This window comes from Macrobrachium rosenbergii, chromosome 2 (genome assembly GCF_040412425.1).
Source record: "Macrobrachium rosenbergii isolate ZJJX-2024 chromosome 2, ASM4041242v1, whole genome shotgun sequence".
In the NCBI taxonomy this organism is placed as follows: domain Eukaryota; kingdom Metazoa; phylum Arthropoda; class Malacostraca; order Decapoda; family Palaemonidae; genus Macrobrachium; species Macrobrachium rosenbergii.
The window spans coordinates 66,181,506-66,206,611 of NC_089742.1; the positions used below are offsets into that span (position 1 = coordinate 66,181,506).

General features: G+C 41.2%; 1 protein-coding gene across 1 annotated transcript in view; it reads left to right on the plus strand.

Moving 5' to 3' along the window:
* LOC136847966 (uncharacterized) overlaps nucleotides 1-25,106 on the plus strand; it is a 100,972-nt gene that overhangs the window by 70,829 nt on the left and 5,037 nt on the right. The window contains exons 7-9 of the mRNA XM_067119987.1: nucleotides 1,735-1,886; nucleotides 10,832-10,950; nucleotides 11,170-11,327. Coding sequence (XP_066976088.1) covers nucleotides 1,735-1,886; nucleotides 10,832-10,950; nucleotides 11,170-11,327 — 429 coding nt within the window. The remainder of the gene's footprint in view (nucleotides 1-1,734; nucleotides 1,887-10,831; nucleotides 10,951-11,169; nucleotides 11,328-25,106) is intronic.

Consider the following 25,106-nt stretch of genomic DNA (forward strand, 5'->3'; position numbering starts at 1 on the left):
AAATTCATTTGTCAGTATCCTATCAACATTACTTTTTTATCTACTGCACTCATGGATGATTGTAGTTAGCTTTGCATATTTAACGATAATGCCATAGTAACGCAAGGCCTTCCAAATATTGGTCTGTGGACACTGTCAAATGTATTTTCGTGATCAACAATAGCCATCAGAATGGTATTTTTAAATTCCATACATTCTGGAGTTCTGTTTAAAATACATCTTTTTTTTTTCTCTGAGTTCATTCATTGGGTGCATAGAACACACTAACACTCATATTGAACTTCTGTTACTTAAATCTTGCCAGCAGTAATCTACTGCTCACAGCTATCCAGTCATTCATTGCCTTTTTGCATTTAACGTTAAAATCGTCCCTAATTCTTCTATACGAATTCAATCCGCTCTTCCTGACTAATATACACATTACCCCTTTCCAGTCTCTTTTCCCACTACTTTACGCTGTAATTTATAAACAGCTAATGTGTCCAGTTCATGTCTATTGAATAAATTTTCTGCATGTTTTGTTTTAACACTTGATTCAGAGTTCTTACGTTTAATTTCCTAATTTTCAATTTATCCTCAGTATTTATAAACTAAGACTTGACACATGGGGTAAACCGGCACAGTCACTTAGCTTGGCTGAACGCAGAAATCAGTTCATTTGAGATATTACGCTAATTTAATGGATTTGAGGTAATAGATGATTTGTTGTTTATGGTGTTTGGAAAACGACAAGTACAAGGTAACCAGTTTTACAAGTTTCTTTTACTTTGTCCTCACGTACATGGGCCTGGGTGCCATTTGTATATTATACCTATTCATTTATTTTGCAAAATCAGTAGAGGATATGCTGTCTGAATCCACTAAAGATAGCCAGTTCCTTTAGTGCACAGTTCTTAGCTGACTAAGCATAATGACTCCTGCCGCTGCTTATTGGTTTATAACCAAGGTCATATGCCAGATATCCAAAGTGAAGTTGGGGAGTCACATCACTCAACGCCTTACATATGTCCATCATCTCACTTCGAGCGGAGAAAGGAATGTGCTGCTGCCTTCCCATACCATTTGAATTGATTGGGGCATCTCGGCATCTGTTTGTAGCTGATGGACTATTTCAAATACCACATTTGGTGAGCTTGACACAAAATGATGACCCCTTAACTAATGTTTACATATCAAGGGCTGTGGCATTGGTTGTGTAACATGGTTTCCACCGTTTTGAGTTGGACTTACCGGTACTTTATTTTGATAACATATTTAGGTACTCTGTCATTCTATTTGTTAATTTGTTTCCTCTTAATTTTTACAGCTGATTTTTTCTGATGATTAATGTGCATCTTTCAGCACATCACAGTACTGTGATGTATCTCACAGGGCACGTAGTCTTGTGATGCTAGGGGAGGCAACGCAAATTCCTTTCAATGTTTTATCAACAAACTTTGCCAAAATTTCATAATTCATCACCAGCTGCTTGGTTGAAATATCTCACATCTCATGCCTTTAAACTAAGCTGGCTATGTGCCACCAAATTTTGACAAATATGTACAGTATAAAGAATTGTTTACCATTCATTTGATCAATGTACTCTGTTTCATGTTACCCCATCTTAAATATTTTGCCCTTCATAATTATTATATTTAGTAATTTTTTCTGTTAAACGTTTGCAGAGTCAGGTCACAGTTTATTTTGTCCTTCATAATTATTATTTAGTAATTTTTTTCTGTTAAACGTTTGCAGAGTCAGGGCACAGTACATGGCGAGGAGTTACCTTATATATTTGGAGCGCCACTGGTGGGAGGCTTCAATCACTTCGGCACCAATTACACTCACGATGAAGTATTCCTCTCCGAACTTGTCATGACTTTGTGGACCAACTTTGCAAAAACAGGGTAAGATACAAGAAATGCTCTTTTGTTTAAATTGTAGAGAAGCAAGGAAAAATTTTTATTTAAGGCATATTTACTCGTGCATTCATTCCATAGTAATATTTAAGTACCCAGTAATGAGTATTGGTATTCTTGTAGGAGATATATATTATAGGAGTTTTATGGAAAACAGGAAAAGAGAAAGGTTGAATTCTTTATCAACTCGATGATGACTGCTTAGAAAATAGTAAGCTAGTGAACGGCTGTGGTGAAAATATACACCACACAAAATCTACTTTAAAAAATAAAAAACTTCACAACTTTAAATCACTTCTGACTTCGGAGGTAATTCAGGTACCTTTCAGTTGCAGCACTGAGAGCAAGATCGAGAAATTCAGCTTCAGAATGTGAATATGTTTTGTATCTTATTCCGTCTTATCTTGACCCTGGTGGAACACCTCTTCATATTTCTGAATGTCGCAACTTAAATATAAATCTTTACATGTGTGTATTTAGTTATTGATTTTAATTCTCACTATTATATCTGGAATTATTAATTAGTTCACCCAAGGCGAAATAACTTGAATGGATTTTTTATACATACAAAGCTTCAGCGAGAAGAAAAAATTAATGTATCTAACATTAAAAATGAATGGATGTATTTACTTTTAAAACTACATACAATCAACGGGAGGGGTGGAGCGTGATAGGCGCTACAGTATTTGCCTGAAAGGATCCTTTTTAGGTCCTTATTTCTTAGTTTGCCCAGATGACTATTCAATCCAAAAACATTTTGATCCCTGAACTAAGTATTTTGTCTCTGATTTGAGCAGCGGTGATAACAGTATTAGTTTTAGTATTTATATATAAGGTATATTTATGGAGTGTACATTATATTTTAAAATCACGTTGGACGCTTCTTGGAAATGCTTGTTCCTGGTTAGCTCGGGTAAGGATTAAGAACAGGGACTTGGCGACAAGTAAATGGAATCGATGGTGGTTATGACGTAGTGGCAAAGTCATGGAACAAACATGATGCTCAGAAGCCTCCTCACCTGCCAGTCTTCAGATCTGTACAGAGGGAAAAGAATAGAGGGGCTAGAGGAAGCGGAATATAGACGGAATATAAAATTTAGGCCAAAGGTCAAGCACTGAGACCTATGAGACCATTCTGCGCAGAAGGGGAAATTGAGTGTAAAAATGTTTTAAATGATTAACAGGAGGAAAACCTCGCAGTTCCACTATGTAATGGCTATTAGGAGAGGGTGGAAAGTAAGATGGAAGAAAGAGGTTATGAACGGAAGTATAATAAAGGGAATGGGAATGAAAGGGGTTGCAGGTAGGGGCCGGAGGGACACTGCAAAGAACTTAGGTAATGCCTACAGCAGTGCACCGCGCGGGGTTCACATACGGCACTAACCCCCTCGGGGAAGGGAGGAGGAGAGGAAGGTGGTCTATGTGAAAGCTGCTAGGTGTAGCTTGACAGGAGTCAGCCGTTCCATTTGGAGAGTTATGCCCATTTTTACCATTTGTTCCGATTTAGAAGGAAACAAAGAAGCAACAAATCGCTGGTTAACGGATAGTTGGTCCTACCTGAATGTCAATTTGGGGATCGTGCCATCAATGCACCTCATATGGTGTACTGTGGGCATTACTAAAGTGTTTTTGCAGCGTCCTGTAAGGACTGGGAATGAGCGACATAATGGCTGGTGTTAACTGGTTTATTGGTTGTTCCTTTACTGAGATAAATGTACAGAATCTTGAAGATGTTATTGACGTGTGCGAGCGGTAATGTAGCGTCTACACACAGACAGGTAAAACGGACATAAAGGTTCAGACATCTGTGTTTGTCGGCAGACAAACAGATGGCGATATCAAGAGACATGATTAACATACGGTGATGAAACATACATCAGTGGAAGGGTCAGGAAATTCTACATATGCCAATTGCATGAGATTCAAGACAGATTAATGGATACAATGCAATAGCATAATAAATGTGAAATGGAGAGACCTTTGGCGTCTTCACAAACAGAAACATACACACAGTTTGATACAGAAGATCGTTGAACATTATGAGTACATGATTAGAATGCTTGCATGGCAATGCAAGTAGTGTGATTGTACATACATTAAGACAACAATGCTTAAGGAGAAACAGACGGAAATATTGTATGGTTGAAATCATGTTCCTAGAGAAAGAAGAAGAGATGCTCCTGTTTTTGTCCTGTCGACTCCGATGATGACGATCGACGAACACACGAAACACACGTGTTTGGAAGAGACAGCGTCGGGGCTCTTACAAGTACTTCCCCAAGACGTGTGTAACGTCTGATTGTTTGGAAGAGACGGCGTCGGCTTCATAATGTTCCCCACAAGCGAGGTATCGATGCGAAATTGTCTTGGCGACAATTGTGGTAGTTGGCTCGAAGAAGGGCTTGGGCTAGGGGCGGGTAGGGAGGTTGAAGGGCGGCACCGGCCCAGCAGGAGCTCGAGGAGGACGGGAGCTGGTTGAAGGGTGACGTCGGATGATCCTTCGGTGGCCGGCTCCGAGGGCTGAAGGATGACGGCGGCTGATCCCTGGTACCCAGCTCGAGAGGGGCGGCAGCAGGCTGAAGGATGACGGCTGGTCCTTCGTTTGGTCAGCCTCGTCCAGTACGAGTGCGGGGCGGCTTCAGGTTTCCTGGAGGAGGTATCCAGGGCTCCGGTGTGGTGGAGTGGGTCATCTCGGAGGTCGGACTAATACTGAGAACTCAGGAACGGCGGGAAACAGCGAGGCGGCGAAGGGTCTATCAGCGCGTGGGTCGTCATCTTGGGTCGGCCGGGTCCTCGAGTCACCTGGGGTCACCAGTGTAAGGACTGGGAATGAGCGACATAATGGCTGGGTGTTAACTGGTTATTTGGTTGTCTTTACTGAGATAAATGTACAGAATCTTGAAGATGTTATTGACGTGTCTGCGAATGTAATGTAGCGCCTACACACAGACAGGTAAAACGACATAAAGGTTCAGACATCTGTGTTTGTCGGCAGACAAACAGATGGCGATATCAAGAGACATGATTAACATACGGTGATGAAACATACATCAGTGGAAGGTCAGAAATTCTACATATGGCCAATTGCATGAGATTCAAGACAGATTAATGGATACAATGCAATAGCATAATAAAATGTGAAAATGGAGAGACCTTTGGCGTCTTCACAAACAGAAACATACACACAGTTTGATACAGAAGATTCGTTTGAACATTATGAGTACATGATTAGAATGCTTGCATGGCAATGCAAGTAGTGGTGATTGCACATACATTAAGACAACAATGCTTAAGGAGAAACAGACGGAAATATTGTATGGTTGAAATCGCGTTCTGTAGAGAGAAAGAAGACAGATGCTCCTGTTTTGTCCTGTCGACTCCGATGATGACGATCGACGAACACACGAACACACACGTGTTTGGAAGAGACAGCGTCGGGGCTCTTATGTAAGTACTCTCCCAAGACGTGTAACGTCTGATTGTTTGGAAGAGACGGCGTCGGGTCTTACAATGTTCCCCACAAGGAAGAGGCATCGATGCGGGAAATTGTCTTGGCGACAATTGTAGTTGGCTCGAAGGGCCGGGCCAGGGGCGGGTAGGAGGCTGAAGGGCGGCACCGGCCAGCAGGAGCTCGAGGAGGACGGGAGCTGGTTGAAGGCGACATCGGATGATCCGGTGGCCGGCTCGAGGGCTGAAGGATGACGGCGGCTGATCCTGGTACCCAGCTCGAGAGGGGGCGGCAGCAGGCTGAAGGATGACGTGGCTGGTCCTTCGTTGGTCAGCTCGTCCAGTACGAGTGTGGGGGCGGCTTGCGGTTTCCTGGAGGAGGTATCCAGGCTCCGGTGGTGGAGTGGGTCATCTCGGAGGGTCGGACTAATACTGAGAACTCAGGAACGGCGGGAAACAGCGCGAAGGGTCTATCAGCGTGGGTCGTCATCTTGGGCCGGGTCCTTCCGAGTCACCTGGGGTCACCAGTGTAAGGACTGGGGAATGAGCGACATAATGGCTGGGTGTTAACTGGTTTATTGGTTGTTCCTTACTGAGATGAAATGTACAGAATCTTGAAGATGTTATTGACGTGTGCGAGCGGTAATGTAGCGTCTACACACAGACAGACAGTAAAACGGACATAAAAGGTTCAGACATCTGTGTTTGTCGGCAGACAAACAGATGGCGATATCAAGAGACATGATTAACATACGGTGATGAAACATACATCAGTGGAAGGGTCAGGAAATTCTACATATGGCCAATTAAAGCATGAGATTCAAGACAGATTAATGGATACAATGCAATAGCATAATAAATGTGAAATGGAGAGACCTTTGGCGTCTTCACAAACAAACATACACACAGTTTGATACAGAAGATTCGTTGGAACATTATGAGTACATGATTAGAATGCTTGCATGGCAATGCAAGTAGTGGTGATTGTACATACATTAAGACAACAATGTAAGGAGAAACAGACGGAAATATTGTATGGTTGAAATCGCGTTCCTGTAGAGAAAGAAGACGAGATGTCTTTGTTTTGTCCCTGTCGACTCCGATGATGACGATCGACGAACACACGAACACACACGTGTTTGGAAGAGACAGCGTCAGCTCTTACAGTCCCTTTGGCCTCAGCTGTCCTCGATTTTTGTTTTTAGCCTTGTACTTTATACCTATATTCCCACCTCTTTTCTTTAGTCTTCCTGTCTAACCTTTCTAATTGTTATGCCTTACTGCAACTGTAATTTTCTCCCAGTTTCCCCTTTACATCCTTGAACTTCATCTCCTCTATTTTCTGGATCTTGTTGCCTTAGGAGTACAACCACGCCAATTCCTTCCTTTCACCGTCATATAGCCTACTTAATTGCTGAGAGTGCCCAAGTACTATGCTGACAACCTGAATTTCATAAAATCAAATCAATTCAGTGTACCCAAATGAGACTATTCAGCATGGCCACTAATTCCTCATGCTTTACCCCGGATTGTTTCATTTCACTGAAAATTTTGGCCTGGCCTGACACGTGAGTTTATTCAGATTATGATAGAAAGGAAATGATCCAAGAGAAGAGCAAAACAGAGAATGATCGAGAAAAGATAGGGTAGTTTATTGAAAATTTACCATAAAACGACCGTAGTTCATTTTGTTGGCATTTCTTATTCCTATGATATAGTCCTTATTATTTTGAGTGCTCACAATTTTGCAAGCGTAAGTAGGAAATGGATGCCCAAACTATCTCAGCATTGATTTCTAAAACATTCCTGTGTGTGTACATCATTCCATTAGTGACTTGTACAGTGGAGTGAAGTTTTATACGTAAATCAAGACTTGCGTCTAAAAGAATACTAAAACTTATTTTGCCATTGGTTACTTGTGGGTTGTTTGTTGCTCCGTTGTTTGTGCTGTTCTTGGGTGATGCATCATATCACCGTATGTGCAGATATCTTAAGTGTTTATCCCTCACAGAGAGAGAGATGGTGTCAAAAGAGAGGGTAAAGAGGTTGGGCTTGAGGTATACCCATCAGCTAATTTTTTATGGATTATTTCAGGGCATTAGAGCTAACCAAATGTGGCAGTGTTTTTCTTACCAGTAGTTGAAAAACAATGTACAGAATACTGTACTTACAAATTGCACTGATTTCCTTATGGATCTCTCTTTTCCCATGCAGTGAAATATCTAGAATACCTTTTGAAAGATCTTAATATATGAAAACCTTGCCATTTTCCCAAAAGTCCAGAAAACGAGAATAAAAGCATTCTGTTTTTTCTTGCTTACATTTGAAGGTGCATGTGATTAATCAATAAGTAATAAAACTGTGAAGCCCTTCGGTCTGATTGCCTCAGATATTTATTGAAATCATTATTGTTATTATTATTATTATTCGAAAGATGAACCCTATTCATGGACTTGAAATTCAAACTTTTGAAGAATATGGTGTTCATTCGAAAGAAGTAAGAGAAGGTAATGGGAAACAGAAAGAGATCAGTTATTAGAAAAGTAAATAAATAATAATGTAAGTTATTAAAATACAAAGAGTATTGTATTAGGGTAGTACAGTAATACATTGCACCTTCGCTTTAACTTCTGTAGTTCCGACTGCACGACATCCTCAGGGAGGCTGTTCCACAGTCCAGCGGTGTGAGGACTAAAGAACGAGACTTATTGCATATTGGCACTGCTGTTCAGGGAATCTGGTTGCTCTCGGCAGGATAAGGGAATGTAAAAGATGTTAAAATATAACTTGTGAAAAAATTGACAAACAAGGGACAATCCATTGATGGTCCAAGTCATAACTGCTAATATTTGGAAACAGAAACCTGTGCGAGGTGCTAAAGAAAGAGCAAGAAGGCAAGTACTGCTGGTGTATTGATTGTTGTTTCAGATTTAGCTGGCCTTGTGTCAGCAGGGGCTCTTGCTCCTAGAGCAGCCCGTAGTGGTTTATTGATGTTGTTTCCAGATTTAGCTGCCTTGTGCCAGCATCAGGGTCTTGCTCCTAGAGCAGCCCGGCAATGGTTTATTGATGTTGTTGTTTCAGATTTAGCTGGCCTTGTCCCGCATGGGCTCTTGCTCCTAGAGCAGCCTGTAATGGTTTATTGATGTTGTTGTTTCCAGACTTAGCATTCTTTGCCCAGCACGGGCTTTGCTCCAGAGCAGCCGTAACGGTTTATTGAGTTGTTGTTGTTTCAGATTTAGCTGGCCTTGTGCCAGCATGGGCTCTTGCTCCTAGAGCAGCCCATCTTATGTTGATGATGAGTCTGTGAGATGGGTAGGTTAGATGAAAACTTTATTATGATGCATGAAAGTGATTTTGGTGGGGTGTTTATTGATGACGACCCACTTATCCCGTGAGATGTGTGGATCCGCAGTCTTGCATATGCATACACATTTCAAATTTAATGTGTGACCCGAGGTCAAACTATTTCTCTACACAAAACAGGACAGGTACATATAGAAAACATGATGATTAGCAACAGCTGGTTGGACACAATAAACACAAAAAATACTTGACACATATACTATGTACAAGGGCAAATGAACAGGTAATAAATATACAAATCACAATAATGATAATAAGGTTGTGTACGTGCGACCTTGGGTCAGCTGTGAAGGCACCGTAGAAAACGGGATGTTTATCATAGAGAACCCGTTGAGCGGGGGCTTTACAAACCTACCACCACAAACCAATCTATACAAAGAGATAAATCTCTGGCAGAACCAGACATCCACACCGGAGGACAGTATTCAAGTTAAGGAAGGACAAAAGAACTAGAACAGGTTGCATTGATTTTATCACTGTCTGGTACAGTAAAATTTAGTAAATATGTTCTTTTCTTGCTTCAGACCATGAAAATTTTCATCACATAATACTGATCTAGTATTTGAGGCTGTAAATGTATTAGGTAAATTTTTAGTAAAATACATAGAACTGTAATTTGTTTTGTTGATGCCATATGCTGTAGGAAAGGAATTTAGCATTCAATCCAGTTCTCAGTTCGTCCCAGTTAAGTTTTATGTTAATGCTAAGATCTTAGTAACTACGTCATAGAGGAATGGTATTTTGTCAGTCCGCACATCTGGGATAATGAGAAAGGCACGTACAAAAAAGTTGGGTTATCTTGGCCTACATTATCCATGAATGATGTTGGTCAAGTTATGTATTTATGACAAGACATGAGCTGTTGTTTATCTTATACTGTACAAACAAATCTTAATTACAATTTCTGTATCTTAAGACCATAACTAAAAAAAACAGGTTTGTCACATGGAGCTATTGGATGGAGACTATTAGTACTCTATACATGGAGCTATTGGATGGAGACTATTAGTACTCTATGGACCTATAGTTGTTGTACATTTTTATGATACTTCTATTAAATGGTTTTCCTTAGAAATCATTCATTTTTGTATATGCATTCTAAATTTGAAGACAGAAATACACTTCATGACATATCAAAGTGGTAATAATAATTATGATGTTAAAAATGAATGTTGCAATCCTGTGGCTTACACCAGATTAAAACAGTAGCAAATGTGGCACCATATTACACCAGATTAAAATAGTTGCAAATTTGGCACCTTATTAAAAGTTTTCTTACCTCTCTCAAAGATAGACAGGGTAATGAGTACAGTTTAATTGCTTTTAGTCATCTGTATTTGGATGTTGCAGCAGGACTTAAACTTGAATTTGTAAGTGATATACTCAGTGACCATCTTGTCAACAAAATTTCTTAACCCAAATCCACAAAATGAAATTTTAAAGTGTATCTTTATTTACTCTAACATTAATATTTATTTAGTACACTACTATAGGTTAGTAGTTGTTGCACAGTCTGTTTGCATAATAGTAAATGAAAAAGACACACATTTGCCATGATCAAACTGTGGTTAAAATACTGGGTCCCTTTACAGCATATGCTACAGACCTTATCGAAGTTTGATCTGGCACACTGCAGGAAGAACTGTAGGTTCTTCAAGCCAACTCCATTGTTTTTCTTTTTACTTTTCTCAATTTCCTGTCCCATGGTCTGGGTGGTCTTGAGTTGAACTGTCTTTATTCTATGTTTTAGTTTTACGTTAAATTTAATACGTACTGATGGAGCTTTATTCTAAATGCAAATAACAATCACGATTATGAAGTGCAACATTTAAACTCAGCATGACTGACCATGCTTTTGTGTGATTTGTTTTCATGACATTTCTGCAATTAAGACTCCTATAGTAATAATGTTTACTTCACATTGCATCGTTTTAGAAATATCTTATTGTATGTATTATGTTCCTTAACAAGGAAGAGGAAAAATTTGTGTTGTCATTTTGAAGTGTTCTTAGTATTGACGCAGGATCAGGATTTTATCAGTAGCTTTATTAAGCCTAGGGAATGTCTTTCCTGCGTTAAATTAGTTTATCACCTAATAATTATACTACTTTAATCTGAAACAGGGACCCAAATTTGCCAACTCCTCAAAATTACACAATACAACCTGATCAGAGATGGCTGGAAAATCTGAAGACACTGTGGCCCCCATATGAGAAGCAAATCCAACGGTATCTCCACATCGGTATGAAAATAGTTTTCATTTCTTTGTGTGAAAGAGAATTTTTAGTGTAGAACTGACAGAGTATTGTAAATGTGTAGATACAGTACTTCAGTACTCTAGTATTTTGTTGCTGACAACTTATATACAGCTGCACTGTATTGGACAATTCCCTACTGGAATGAATTTACCATCAGTGAATACTGTTTGTACTGAATTTATTTCTCTTTTTACTTTGTAAAGATATGGATGTTGTGAGCAAGGACCACTATAGAGCCCAGAAAATGGCCCTGTGGAACCGCTTGGTTCCTGACCTCATCTTATCACGCCCAATAACTGAATCTCCCACTGACATCCCATGGGCCACACGTCCACCAGTAACATTTACTTTCGTTCCAACGGTGAGTGCATTCATTCTGACCATGTTATAAATACAGTATAGGTATTTCGGGCAGACTTTCCTAAGTATTTTGTTCTCACATTGGTAAAAGATAAAACTTAGCTGATTTTTAATAAACTCACTAGTGACATTTCAAAGGGTAAATGTTTATACTGCAGATTTTTGTATCTTTCAAAAGCAATTTTTATTAATGAAAAAATGTGACAAAGGATATTAATTTTGAAAATTGTTTACCTTGTATTTGGAGTAGGGAGATTTAGGTGTAGGTTAGGTACTTCATCTTTTCTACTTTAGCAAGTACAGTATCTACATTAATGTACTGGTTTATTTATGCAGTTTTTCCAAAATAATTGTCCTGTATCATATACATACATACTGTGTTTACATTTATAGGTGTACACTTGAGTTAACTCCAACAGTTCTGAAATACAAAATTCTTTGTACTACTGTGAATCATTCATCATTCATGGTTTGTTTAATTAAAGGCTCATTTAAGGAAAGAGTTTCTCCTTTTCATATTTATTTTAATTTTCAGGTTTACTTCGTAAACACTGCATCTTTTTTTAGTTTATGAACTCTTATCTAATTTCTTGTTACTGCTTTTATCAGTACATGAACAGTATTACAGTACTGTATTAATAATACTAATAAGTTAAGGTAATTTTGGCACTCAACACTTGGCTAGCAAGGGAAGAATCGATTTGATCTTGGAGGATGTAATGATAATTGTTAGGCACTGAATTTTTAGTATTCATATTGAAAATATATACCTACTTAACTCCAGCGAAGTGGCATAGGGATATCTTTCTGGGCTGTGGACTTGGTTGACAGTCTGTCAACTGTCTTTTTTTTTATGAGTCACAGCTGTTAATCTAATAATCTTAAATACTATATACCAGTATCCATGAATTTTATCCCAGACAGCAGTGTTTGTTACTCTTTCAATGGCATTCACTTGCATAACCTTAGCCATAAAGATGAATATATCATTAAATTTTATGTGCCTATTGATGACTATTTTCATGTGGTTAAAGTATGTAAATTATGAGTGGTATGCAAATTCAGTTTTACGTATAATATTGCAGTCACATTTGAGTGATTCTAAATTAATACATGTTGAAGTCTTGTCTTCAGTTCACTAATTTAATAAAGGTTTGTTTATTATTAATTATTGTCAAGTAATTGTGTAGAGGAGGGTCTTTTAAACAGGTTTTATTGAATATTATTGTGCTTTCAGCTGCATTTATTTTATAGAAGACTTTTTCCACTTCTTTTAATTGGACTTCTCATTCATTGTCCCTTCTTGCATGCCTAACACCCTCTCCTAACAATTGTCATTTCAAGGGAAAAGTAAAAATCTGGGTTCTGCTTTTTATATATTCTATAGTTAGAATATAATAACTCAATATTCTTTTCAAACACTTTAACTTATATAGTTGTAAACACTTGTTGCTGCGACATTTCGACAACTCTTCCATTCTCCAGCAGGGCTAGCAACCACTGGCAGGTTGCATACTGTCTTTCGATTTCCATGGGCAAGGCTTCAGCGGCGGTCATGGGCGAATTTTGATTGGTTGCAGCTGCTTTAACTTCAGAAGCCAAATTTCCACATTTCATTCTTGATCCTGACAGATTTTCGGATCTGGGAATATCAATTCCAGCGTTCCCATATGCCTGCCATTGCGTGATGTCTGGTTACTGACTGACATGGAAGCCAGCTGCTGAATTGGGCGGAGGATGAATGATGTCATTATTTACTCTCTCTGTAGTAGGGGTTGTCTCGAGGGTCCCTCATCAGGGCGTCTCCATTCTCAGGATTGTCATTTTTCAGGTAACATTTGATTTGGTGGTGTTCGCACGTTCTTCTCGAACACGGGGTAACACTAATGCCTCCCGCGTTGTGTTCATTGCTGGGTTTTTCTCTCCAGCAGGGGGGCGCCTGAGGTCAGACGTCAAAAGGTCCTCAGCTTTCCAGAAAAATACTTGTATTTGTATAATACGGAGGAGTTATGAAATATTATGGGTAGCCACAGGCGTGGTTCATGATGGCATTTCCTGGGCATGGCAGGAGATCCTTGACAGAAGCATCATGGTCATTCCAATAGGACTGCCAGGGCATCCTCGGACAGACATACAAATTAGTAGACACGTTCTTCAAAATTAAGGGGGTCTCTGTGACTTTGACAGGGGGTTATTCTTCATCATGAGATCACTGAAAAATATGTTCATGTAATAAATTACTAGATTGATTTTCTTACTGTCTTAGGTCGGGGTGATGTTCTCCATGAGCGATTTTCTTCATGAACTCTCAACATCCACTCTCAGTACTGGGGATGCATGCTGGCCTTATATTTTATCTTGATGTCATCTTGGGGAGCAGGTTGTGCTCTCACCACTATACCATTTTTCCAGGCCAGTTCAAATTTCTTTGTTGATGAGTTTGTTGGTGAAACTATTCACCAACATTTGTTAGACGTTCAAATTCCTTGTTAGTGTCTTGCCAGGTGGAGGCAGTGGAGAGGGGCCCCTCTGTGAAGGTCCTGACCGTCGACTTAAACCTAGCAAGTTGCTCTTTATCTCCATTCAAGCATAGTCCTAAATCGGTGGATCTAGTGTAGACTGATGTGTCTTAAGTTCCACCGTCTTGTGACCATAATGGAATCGACGGAAGGAGCGGTCGTCTGTGCTGAGCTTCGACAGTGTAGAATTTCAGCACTATTTATGTACATTGCTGGAACATCTGATTAGCTTCCAACCTCCTCCTCGCTGTCTGCTTTTGATAACGACATTGTCAATATATTTGCATATTTCGACGGCTGCTGGATTCTCTTGAAGTCGTTCTTCTACACTGCCCATGTAAAAATTTGCAAAGAAGGACGTAATGGAGAGCCCATCACAACACCATCCTTCTGTCTATACATGTGTCAGACTCTGTGTGCTGTGAAATTCCATTCTTGTACAAATCTCAGCAGTCACTTTAAGGAACCTTCTAGGATGTTCAGTGGGGTCATCGTCGGTTCTCTGCTTACACTCTGTTCCGGATAATGTGGATGTTTCTGGCATCCACCGGTACGATTGGTGAATACTCTCTCTACGTCCAGAGAGATGATGGTCCCTGCGCCCGGGTAGTCTCGGATCGCCAGGAATTCCACAGAGGACTTCAGGCTATAAGCTGCTCTGGGCGTAGGGGTCAGGATGTAGTTTTGTCGTTTAGGCGGCGTAGGTCAGGGCAGGTGTTTGGCTGATTGGTGGAAGGGGTTACCAGCCTTGTGTGTCTTGACATCCCCTACAGGTAACCACAAGGTTGAACTCACCTGCAATGGGAGGAAGATGGACAGCATTGCTGGCAGCATTCACAGTGCTGATGATCTTGTTAGCTCCCTCTTGATGTCTTGGTGGGTTCCTCGTCCAGCCCCTCGAATTTCATGTTCCGACAGGATGGCATCCAATTTGTTGAAATACTCCTCCGACGAAGGACAAAGCTGCTGTCTTGTCAGTGCGATAACCTTGATGCCTTCTTCTCCTCAGCTCCTTTTCAGCTTTCCTCATCTCACGGTGCAGATTCCACTGTCGTAGGACCCACTCTCCGTGTGGCTAACAGGAGGGCTGGACGTTCAAGTTCTTATGGTGCCTCGGGATTCTAACTTTTGTATTGATTCTAGCATCAGTTCTATTTCCAACCTCTTCTCGTGGTTCTTTGGCCTCGAAATAAAGTGGCAGTTCAGCCCCAAATTCAGCAAAGCGTCTTCATCCGGGGAGGGCTGGAAATTTGTCAAGTTGCTGTAGCCTTTATGCTGCTGCAGCACTGGTAACTTACCACCGTTAAGGACTGTGAGTTTGCGCATGACACCCCTCATGCGTTGGGTCATAACATCCTCTCAAAGCGGTTGAGACAGGAATTTGAATGTGCTGCACAAATGTTGGTGAATAATGGTTTCACCAACAAACTCATCAACAAAGAAATTTGAACTGGTCTGGAAAAATGGTATAGTGGTGAGAGCGCACAACCTGCCCCCTAAGATGACATCAAGATATATTGTAAGGCCCGTATGCATCCCCAGTACCACGAGGACGAGAGCTCCATGAAGAAAATTGTCATGGAGAACATCACCCCATCCGAAGACAGTAAGAAAATAAATCTAGTAATTTATTACAAGAACCGCTGCACCCGTGATCTCGTGATGAAGAATAAACCCTCTCCGCCAGCAATAGACAACCCCCGACGAGAGAATAAATAATGATGTCATTCATCCTCCGCCCAATAGCAGCCAAACTACCGATGACGTCAGTCGGCATGACATCACACAAAGGCAAGGCTATGGGAATGCTGGAATGAGTGATATTCCCAGATTGCGTAAGATCTGTCAGATCGAGCTTCTGAAATTGGTCAAGTTCATTGACTGCAACCAATCAAGTTAAATCCATGACCCCCTGAAGCCCATGTATAAATTCGAAAGGACCTATGCAACCTGCCAGTCCTCTACTAGCTCCCGCTGGAGAATGACAGAAAAGTCTGTCAAAATGTTGCGGCAACAAGTGTTTAAGCAACTATATAAATTATAATATTCTAACTGTATAGAATATATAAAAAGCAGAATCAGATTTTTTTACTTTTCCCCATGAAATGACAAATATAGAAGGCTAAAGCACGCACCTCCAATGAAGAGAAGTCTGCAATAAAAAGAAAGTCTTCTACAAAATAAATGCAGTTGAAGCAGCAATAATATTCAATAAAACATATTATTATTATTATTATTATATTATTATTATTATTATTATTATTATTATTATTATTATTATTACAAGCTTAGCCATTGCTGCTTTCATATTTAGTTAAGAATTTTATCTTAAAATGGAGGTCCTCCCTGAATACAGTACTTGGTTAGAAAGTTCTAATGAATACTGTAGGTAACTTAATCCATTGATAAGTCCCTTTTTAAAAAAAGAAAATCCATGATCTATAGAATTAAGAAATTTTGGGCCTGACAGTGCTTAAAAAATGAATGGTACCTTCTGCAGCCAATCTTTTTAAGGGTGAAAAGGCAAGCAGTTGAAGAGATCATTTAAAATATCCTATACACCATCATATTCATACTATGAATCTGTGAGCCCATGTAGTCGAGACTGGTTTTCAACACGCATAGTAAAGAAAAATATCTTCATCTTTTCTTGAAAAATCTCTCACATTTATACAAACTTCAATTCACAACAAATTTGAGAGAAAGAAGAAAGGGAAATCTAAGGCCTCATGGAAGAATTCCAGGTGGACTTCTTGCACACACTCCTCTCCCCTGGAAATGAGTTGGGGTAGGAGATCCTCTTCAGGTGGTCATTGTGCCTCTTGACAGGGTAGCCTCTCATGCATGTGACTATTAAGACTAGAGGAGTGCTCCCTCCTCATCCCCTTGTGGGCTCTCGAGGTTTGCATCTGGATGAACATGCATATTTTGCTAGCCTACAAGTTAAGTGCACGTCACGACTTGCAATGGCTCTGCTTCACACACCTCTCAGGAGTTGAGTGGGAATGATTATGCGCAACTTGTTCACAGGATATAAAAGAGGTCTCCAGGCCACACTCACTCAAGCAACAGGTTAGGTGCTTACTCTCGCTTGTCTTAGGGAGTATTTAAGAGTGAAACCAACATCATTCCATCTGGGGCATCCTCATTTTCAGAGTATGCACAACAAAAACAGTCTCACTCAAGGGAGAGAGGTGGCAAATGGACTAGTCCCTCCCCAATGTTTTCTTGTTTAGTGGCTACAGACACTAAGATTAAGGGATGGGAGTCAAAGACTAAACTGCATTTGGATGGTGACTCTCCTAAATCTTGCCTACCTTCTCCAGCGAGTGACTTATTCGATTCAGTACAAGATTGGGAGCATGAGAGGGAGCTTAGACTGGGGTGACTCCCTCGGTGCTTGACAAGGGTGTGGTTCATGCCTTAGGAGAACCAGAGGGGCCCAAGGCCCTTCTCCTCTGGAACCCCTACCGGCCGAGCCGGAACAGCATTTTCGAGAGATTACTGCACTCGTTTGTACGCGTAATAAATATCTGGGAGGCAACTTAGGCTTCATACCTGCCCATGGTCTTGCTGGCAGACATTTCCTTGAGGGGGGGCTCCATAGAGGTTGCCATGGTCATGGTTAGCTGTTCTTTGGCATGGGTACACTTCTGTTCTGTCTTGAGCTCCAAAAATCATGGAAAGTGAAAGTGATGATAGAGAAAGGAGCCGTAAAGGTAGTAGATCATCCTTCTCTGTGTTTCTTACAGTTGCATCTTTCTTGTAGGGAAGGCATCCAGGGCTTGGAGACTAGTAATTAACCTCCCTCCCTTGAACAAGCATGTCTTACAGACATACCTGTTCACAATGGAAACTCCTCAATTCATGTTAGATTCAATCAGAAGGGGGAGACTTAATGTTTTCAATAGACTTGCAAGACGAGTTGTTGTTGTTGTGGTTCCCCAGACTCTGTTATGCTGGTGTAGCCTGCAATCACAAGAAGAAGGACACCACGCTTACTGGATCTGACCACAACTGTGTGGTAGTGTGGATGCGTGTTGTTGTCCTGGGGCTGCCAAGTTAGGGCAATCTACTGAGATGTGGTGTGTGTGGGGACTAACTTGGCAGAGTGGACATATGTCTGTTTGGGGTGTCTGTCACGGTGTTTGTAGGTGTTTGGTGATTGGTGATGACCACAGCGAAGTCGAGTCAGGTGTACCTCTCTCCAATCTTGAGAGCTGTGTTTCTATTACTGCTTATGTTGGGTGGGGGTGCCTGGTATTTTGTTGTTGGGAAGGTTATTAAGTGCTTGTCTGGTGAGGTGAGAGTATGGATGTGCTTTTTGTTTGTGTGCTGTTTTGTGGGTGGTATAAATTCAAGATATCTGTATAGTGTCTGTGTGGTGTGTATTCCACTTTGCCTGTGTGTTGGAGGTGGTGTGAAATGACAGCATGGGCTGTTTTGTGCTGTTTGCTGACCAATGCCAAAATTGTGTGCCTCTCATGTCAAGTGTTGCCTGATGGTGAGAATCTTGGTTTCGGCGTGCAAGTGTTCTATTACATGGATTGTGCTGCCATGATGATTCTCAGAGCTGTGTTTTTGTATTATTTGTAGTTTGTTTAGTTGTATTGTTGGATATGGCAGGGTGCCAGGCTGGGCTGGCGTAGTTTATTATGGAGCGGATGTATTGTTTGTATACTGTGATGAGCGTTTCTTTTTGTTGTCCAAATGTTGTGCCTGTTAGTGATCTTAGTGCATTTAGTCCCTGGAGTCTGCATTTCTTGATGATGTTACTGACATGGGAGCAATGACACTGAAGTGTTGTATGTGACTCCTAGGATTTTTGTTTTTCGTGTGTGTGTGGAATTGTGGTGTTGTTCCAGCGTTGCTGTGGGGTCTGTACTGATGTTCTTTGTTGTGACTAGTGAGTAGTGTACTTGTGGATTTTGTTGGTGCTACCTGTAATCTGTTTGTGTGATTTGAAGTTTTCAAGTTGTGTTATGTAAGTCTGTACTTGTGTGGAGCATACGTTTTTGTCATGTATTGATATGATTGTTAGGGACCGTCTGCATATGAGAGATGTATATGTTGTTAGGTGGTGTTGGTATGTCATGCATGAATAGGTTAAAAAGTGTTGGAGCTTAGGACGGAGCCTTGTGGGACACCACGTTCGGAAGTTTCTGATTTTGGATGACTCGCGCCATTGTAGTGTACCGTGCTTGTCTGTCTGTTAAGTAATTGGCAGCCAGCGTTTTGGTGTTGTTGTGTAGTGTGGTGTTGTAAACTTTGTTGATGAGAAGTGGTCTAGAGATGCGTCAGGTTTTACTTATGTCTATTGTGATTAGCAGTGTTCTTTGTGGTGGGCGTCTGGTTAATGCCATCTTGTATTTTTGTAAGTTGAGTGAGTAGCGTTGTTGTGGAGTGGTGTGGTCTGTAGCCATGTTGAGTGGGTGACAGTGGTATGTGGTGTGGTTTTGCGTAAGATGAGGCGTTCTACTACTTTTGAGTGTACAGAGTAGTTATAGGTCTGTAGTGAAGCTGCTTGTGTAAGGTGTTTTTGTTTGGTTTTTTAGAAGTGCTATTATTTTCCCCAGTTTCCAAATGTGTGGTATAATGCAGTGTGCGTATGAATACCGGCTATGTTTGTCAGTGTTTGTGTGCCATGGGATTCCAGATGTTTTAAATGAACGTTTGAAATGTTATCGATGCCCATGGCTGCCAGAGTTTTTAAGTTGTTTAATGATTCTAGCAGTGTCTTCTATTGTGGCTAATATTACTGTAATCTAATGGGAACTATTGTTTGCGTCTGTAGATGTGTCTGGTTCTTTTGTATTTATGAGGGTGGCTGATTTTTTGCACGTAGGGTTTATTAAGATGTTGGCTTGTTGTTTGCGTGAAGGGATCTTGTCAGATGGTGATTGAGGCGTGACTTTGAGTGTTCCCATTTGTTTGAATTGATGAGACTGTTGATAGTTTTTTTGTAGTTTGGATGGTTGGTTCTGTAGTCAGTGTACCTTGAAAAAGTTTGCCAGTTCTCTGTCTGTTTTTGAGTTAATTTGGTGTTTATTTCTGTGTTTAAATCATGTATACGATTTGTTGTGATTTGTGTGTGGGGTTGGTGTATTTCTTAAATTGTTTCGTTCTGTTATGAAAGTCTGTTTATGTCAGCGTGAAGTTTGGGTTGTAGTGTTTTCTGTTGCCTTTAGGAAACATTTTCTTTTGTCTGCATTGTTTATTATGTCGTCGAATTGTATTGTTGTATTGTTTGGATGTCTGTGATGATGTTATGTGTGTGGTTTAACTCTGGAAATGAGCCTCAGTGGTTTCCAAGTACTTTATCCAGGCGCTTGTAGTTAGGGACAGTGTCTTGTATGTGAGAAAGTGTGCTCATGTGTGGTTCAGTGTTGGTTGCAAAAATAGGAAGGTGGTCTGATGATAGGTCTGTTTGTATTTTCCATGTGATTGATGTGGTGCTATGTTGGGTGAGCAAATGTTATGTCTGGGAAGTGTGACTAAAGTTGGCTTGGTGTGGTATGTGTGTGCATACCTGTGTTGTTTAGTATGTATAGCTGATCTAATTGTGTTGAGATGTCTGTGCCTCTTTGTGTGATGTCTTGATAGGCTTGCCAGTCTGTGTGTTTGGCATTGAAATCTCCTCCCAAGTATATCTGGGAGGGTATTCAATGCCTGCAGTCTAATTGTGAAGTTTGCTGGTAAACTGATGAATATTCTGGAGGGATGTATGTGTTGATGATTGTGATTTGTTTATTGTGCCCTATTTTTGATATTAAATGCTTGTAGTTCTGTGTGTCTGTCTACTTGTGTTAGTGTTCTGATGTACTGCATTTTTTCAATGTAGGATATGTTATGGTGTATGTGTGATGGGGCCTCACCATCACCATGTTGTCTGTCTTGTCTGATGGCTGTGTAATTTGGTATGTTGGGTGTTTTGTGTGTGTTTCAGTTTTGTTTCTTGAATGATGGCTGTGGATCTTTTGTTTGTGCATGAAATGTTTTTTTAGTTCAATGTGTTTGTTCGAATGCCGTCAATGTTTAATTGTAAGATGTTTATGTTGCGCGATTATGTTCTAAGTGTGTGAGTGCGTGTGTTAGTAGTGCATTTCTGTGGGCGTTAGGTGAAAGTGTGTGCTATGGGGTGTTGGGGTTTGTGGGGATGTTTGATTTTGTGTGAATGGGTGATGGTGTTCTGGGATTGGAGGAGTGTGGTAGATGTGGGAGATGGTGATCTGTGTGGTGTTGGTTGGTTGGTGTTTTTGTTGGATAGAAGTGCTTGTTGTGTATTGTTATTGTTTGTTTTGTGTGTGTGTTACGGCATATGATGCACTTCCAATGTGCATTTGTAGTCTTTTAGTGTTCTCAGTGGTGCACCAGTACCCACCCACCACACTAAGTTACAGTGGACTGATCCACCCCAGTAGCGAGAAGCTGTGACCGTAGCTGCAGATGGACATGTGTAGGGCCTGGGTTTAATTCTATGTCACCGGCTAGATTAATTGTAGGAGATATAGTAGCCGGGTTACCATATCCTTCAGAGAAAAAACTGAGATCCAGTTGCGCCGCGTGCCCCTGGGGGTAATTTGCGGAGCATTGGGGAACCCTCCCTCTTCTCCCTCCCTTGTCTTCGAGAGTGGGGTTGTATTGCCAGGACGTTTGATCCAGGCGGCCGTCGTTCCACCGTCTGGAGAGTGTCCACAGCGATGATGATCGTTGGTCCACTCCGGAACCTGCAAGACGAGTACTTTCAGGTACCAATTCATCACAGCTCTTGGAAGTACCTCTGCTTTGTTTGCTACAGTGCTGGCTTTCAATTCTTGAAATAGCCACAGCTCCTCAGGTATTAACCAGAGTACTTGCTTTGGTCTCAGCTTGGGCTCATTTGATGGGCATTTGATTATGGCGATACCTGGATGGGTGATTGGTCTTAGCTTCTTCAAGGGAATTGCTATTACAGGATAGAGGCAGATTTCCCTCCTTTTGCCATGGGTTGGGTATTATGGTCAACTGGTGGAAGTTTGATCTTATCCCCAAGCTGCAGTCAAAGTATGTAATAATGCTTATGGATTCCTAAGTGGTGAGAACCTTCCCAGTGGAGTCTTGGGTAAGGTGGTTCAAGAAAATAACGGCACAGATTCTGTCTTGGCAGGAACAACTAGCTCAGCTTTAACAAGTAGTCTTTAGGCATCTGCTATCCTTTGAGAAGCTCTTGCCTCATGGGAAGAATTACCGTTATTCACTTCAGTGGCAACTGAAGCAGCATTGGTTGGCAAATAAGGACCTCCCTTCTCAGCTTGTTCTCTTAAGTTGGGATATAAGGGAAGACCTGGCATGGTAGATGGATGACAGACACCACTTAAAGAGAATTCTGTTAAGTTCTCCCCTTCCAGAGATGCTTCTGTTCTTGGATATATCAAGCTCCTCGTTGGATGAGTAGGTAGAGTTCTCGGCTAGCACTCTGCTAGGCCCGAGTTCAAGTCTCTGGCCGGCCAATGAAGAATCAGAGGAATTTATTTCTGGTGATAGAAATTCATTTCTCGCTATAATGTGGTTCGGATTCAGCAATAATCTGTAGGTCCCGTTGCTAGGTAACCAATTGGTTCTCAGCCACAACAAGTCTAATCCTTCGAGCCAGCCCTAGGAGAGCTGTTAATCAGCTCAGTGGTCTGGTTAAACTAAAGTATACTTAACTTGGATGTATCAAAGGAGTGGGGCGCACACCTGAGAAGAGTGTTATGAACATGTGACCACAGGACACACCTCTTTTGTATATCAATGTTTTGGAGTTATTATTGATGTGACTAGCACTCAGTCGTTCCAGCAACAATTGAAGGGACACTTAGTGGTGTTAAAAACCAACAACATGACTGTCGTGGCCTGTTGGTGTTGAAGATCAATAACATGACTGTTGTGGCCTGTTGGTGTTGAAGATCAACAATGTGACTGTCGTGACCTATGCTAACGAAAAGGGAAATGGTGCCCCAGTCCCAGTGTCATCTGACATTGCAGATGCACAAGTGGATCTCCAAGCTGTGAGTTGTTGGCAGGATACATTCTGGGCTAGAGGAACATGCTGGTCAATCAACTCTGTTGTCAAAGTCAAGTAGTGGGGACAGAATACTCCCTGCACCTTGATTAGAAAAGAGGCTGTTCAAGATATAGGGGTCCCCTATGTTTGATATACTATTCACAAGCACAATGAATAGAAAACTTCTGGTTGTTTGGTCACGAGTACTAGACCCTTTAGCAATGGACGCATTCCAACATTCCTACAACAACTTTGGACACTGCTGCATTTCCACTGTTCAGTCTTCTTTGCAGGGTGATCAATAGAGTGGTTGTCACCCTGGGGCTTAGGATGACTCTGGTGGTTCCTCACTGGATGTAGGTCAAGCAGTATGCAGTCTGCTGACTCTCTTGGTTCAAGTACTGAAGGAGTGACCCCATGGCCCACACACTCTTGTATCAACCACATGTTCACAGGTATCACTAGACAGTCCATGCCCTGCAACTTCATGTGTGGAGGCTATCCAGCGGCAACTGGGGGAAAGAGGCTTCTCTCTTAGGGCTGTGAGGGAGATGTCAGGATAGTTCCATCAAGCCTCTATGAATGTGTATTAAGGAAAGTGGGCCATCTATTACTGGTGCCATAGAAGGGGTACCAGTATGGCTGGAGCATCTGTTCAGCAGCTAGCAGATTTCCTCATCTATCTTCACCAAGACAAGCTTCTCTTGGTTTCTGCAGTGAAAGGTTATTGTTCAGCCTTGTCACAGGTCTTCAAACTAAGGGGGCTTTGATATTTCGGCTTTGGTGGAATTATCTATACTGCCAAGGGGTTCCAAGCAGTTTTTCCCTCCTCTAGAGCTTTATCTTCTAGATTGGGTTGTTCCATAGTCCTAGAGAACCTTATGAGGCCTCCCTTCAAGCCCTTGTCTAATGCTTCAGATGAAAGACCTAAGTCTTTAGGACTGCAATCCTCTTGGCTTTGGCCTCTAAGAGGAGGATGGGTGAGTTACATGTTCTGTCACATCTTGTCCATCACTCGGAGGGCTAGGGATCTATTTTGTTCTCTTCCATTCCTGAATTTGTGGCTAAAACTCAGAACCCATCAGTTTCTGATGAGATTTATGAGTTTCTCGTTGTCCTCCCTTGGAGACTGTTAATGGAGACCCAAACGAGATGTTTATTTGCCCTGTCTGCACCATGAGGCACTACTGTACTTGAAAAGGACCTGCTCTCTCAGACCAGAGTATAGGAGACTTTGTTAGTGTGGGTAGGCATAAGGTTTCAAAGAATACCCTCTCCTTCTGGTTATGTGAAGTTATTAAGTTTATAACTCCTTTCTGAAGGAGATTGGCCTCTGTTCCTACTCGAGAGTCCAAAAAGTCAGGGGTGTGGACCCTTCCTTTACTTTTTCAGAAGTTCTAGGTACATCAGATAATGAGAGCAGGAGTGTAGTGTAAACAGACTACCTTTTACCTCATTCTACCTATGGAATGTCACCCACAAGTCCTTGGATACCTTCTTCCTTAAAACCTGTTGTGGCTGCTCAATAAGTTTAGTCACTTGAGCTCTGATTGGCCAGAGAAGTTTCTCTTCCAAGCACCTAAGCTCAGCTTAGTCTATAAGTGTGAATGTTGAGTGACTGGACTCTCCTTCTATCCTTTCCACTTATACAGGCAAGTAAGAGCAACCAGTTCAAATTTAGTCTTAAAATGCAACATATTGTGCTCTCTCTTTAACAAAGGGGGAGAGGGAACTTAGTATTACTGTATTTATTCTGAACCCATTATTTGGTAACAGCCAGGATAAGTTGCCAACCAACATGAAATTTCCTATGGGAGATGTCATAGTTCAAGAAATTCCTTCCTTACTAGAAAGAACGTCACTTCATGCCTATGGGGTTCTGGCTCAGGGCCCCATTACTTTGGCCATCATTTCACCAGACAGGTAGGTGGCTCAGGATTCATGCCATTCCTGATTGCTCGCATAACTGGAAGCGTGACATTTCCATATTGGATTCAACTCTAGTCAGTTGTAGGGACTACCCCTCTCCTAAGTGGTAAGTCAACACATAAAAGGTGATAGTTTTTATCCCCATAAGAACAAGTAACAAATTCTTAAAATTTTTTGTGAGTATAAAAACCAAAACCTTTTATGACAAGATAATGAGGGAATACTGGGGATATATTCCCCCACTCACACCTACCCCCATCTCCACTATGGCGTACATTTATTTTCAAGCTCAAGGCCAGTTTACGCA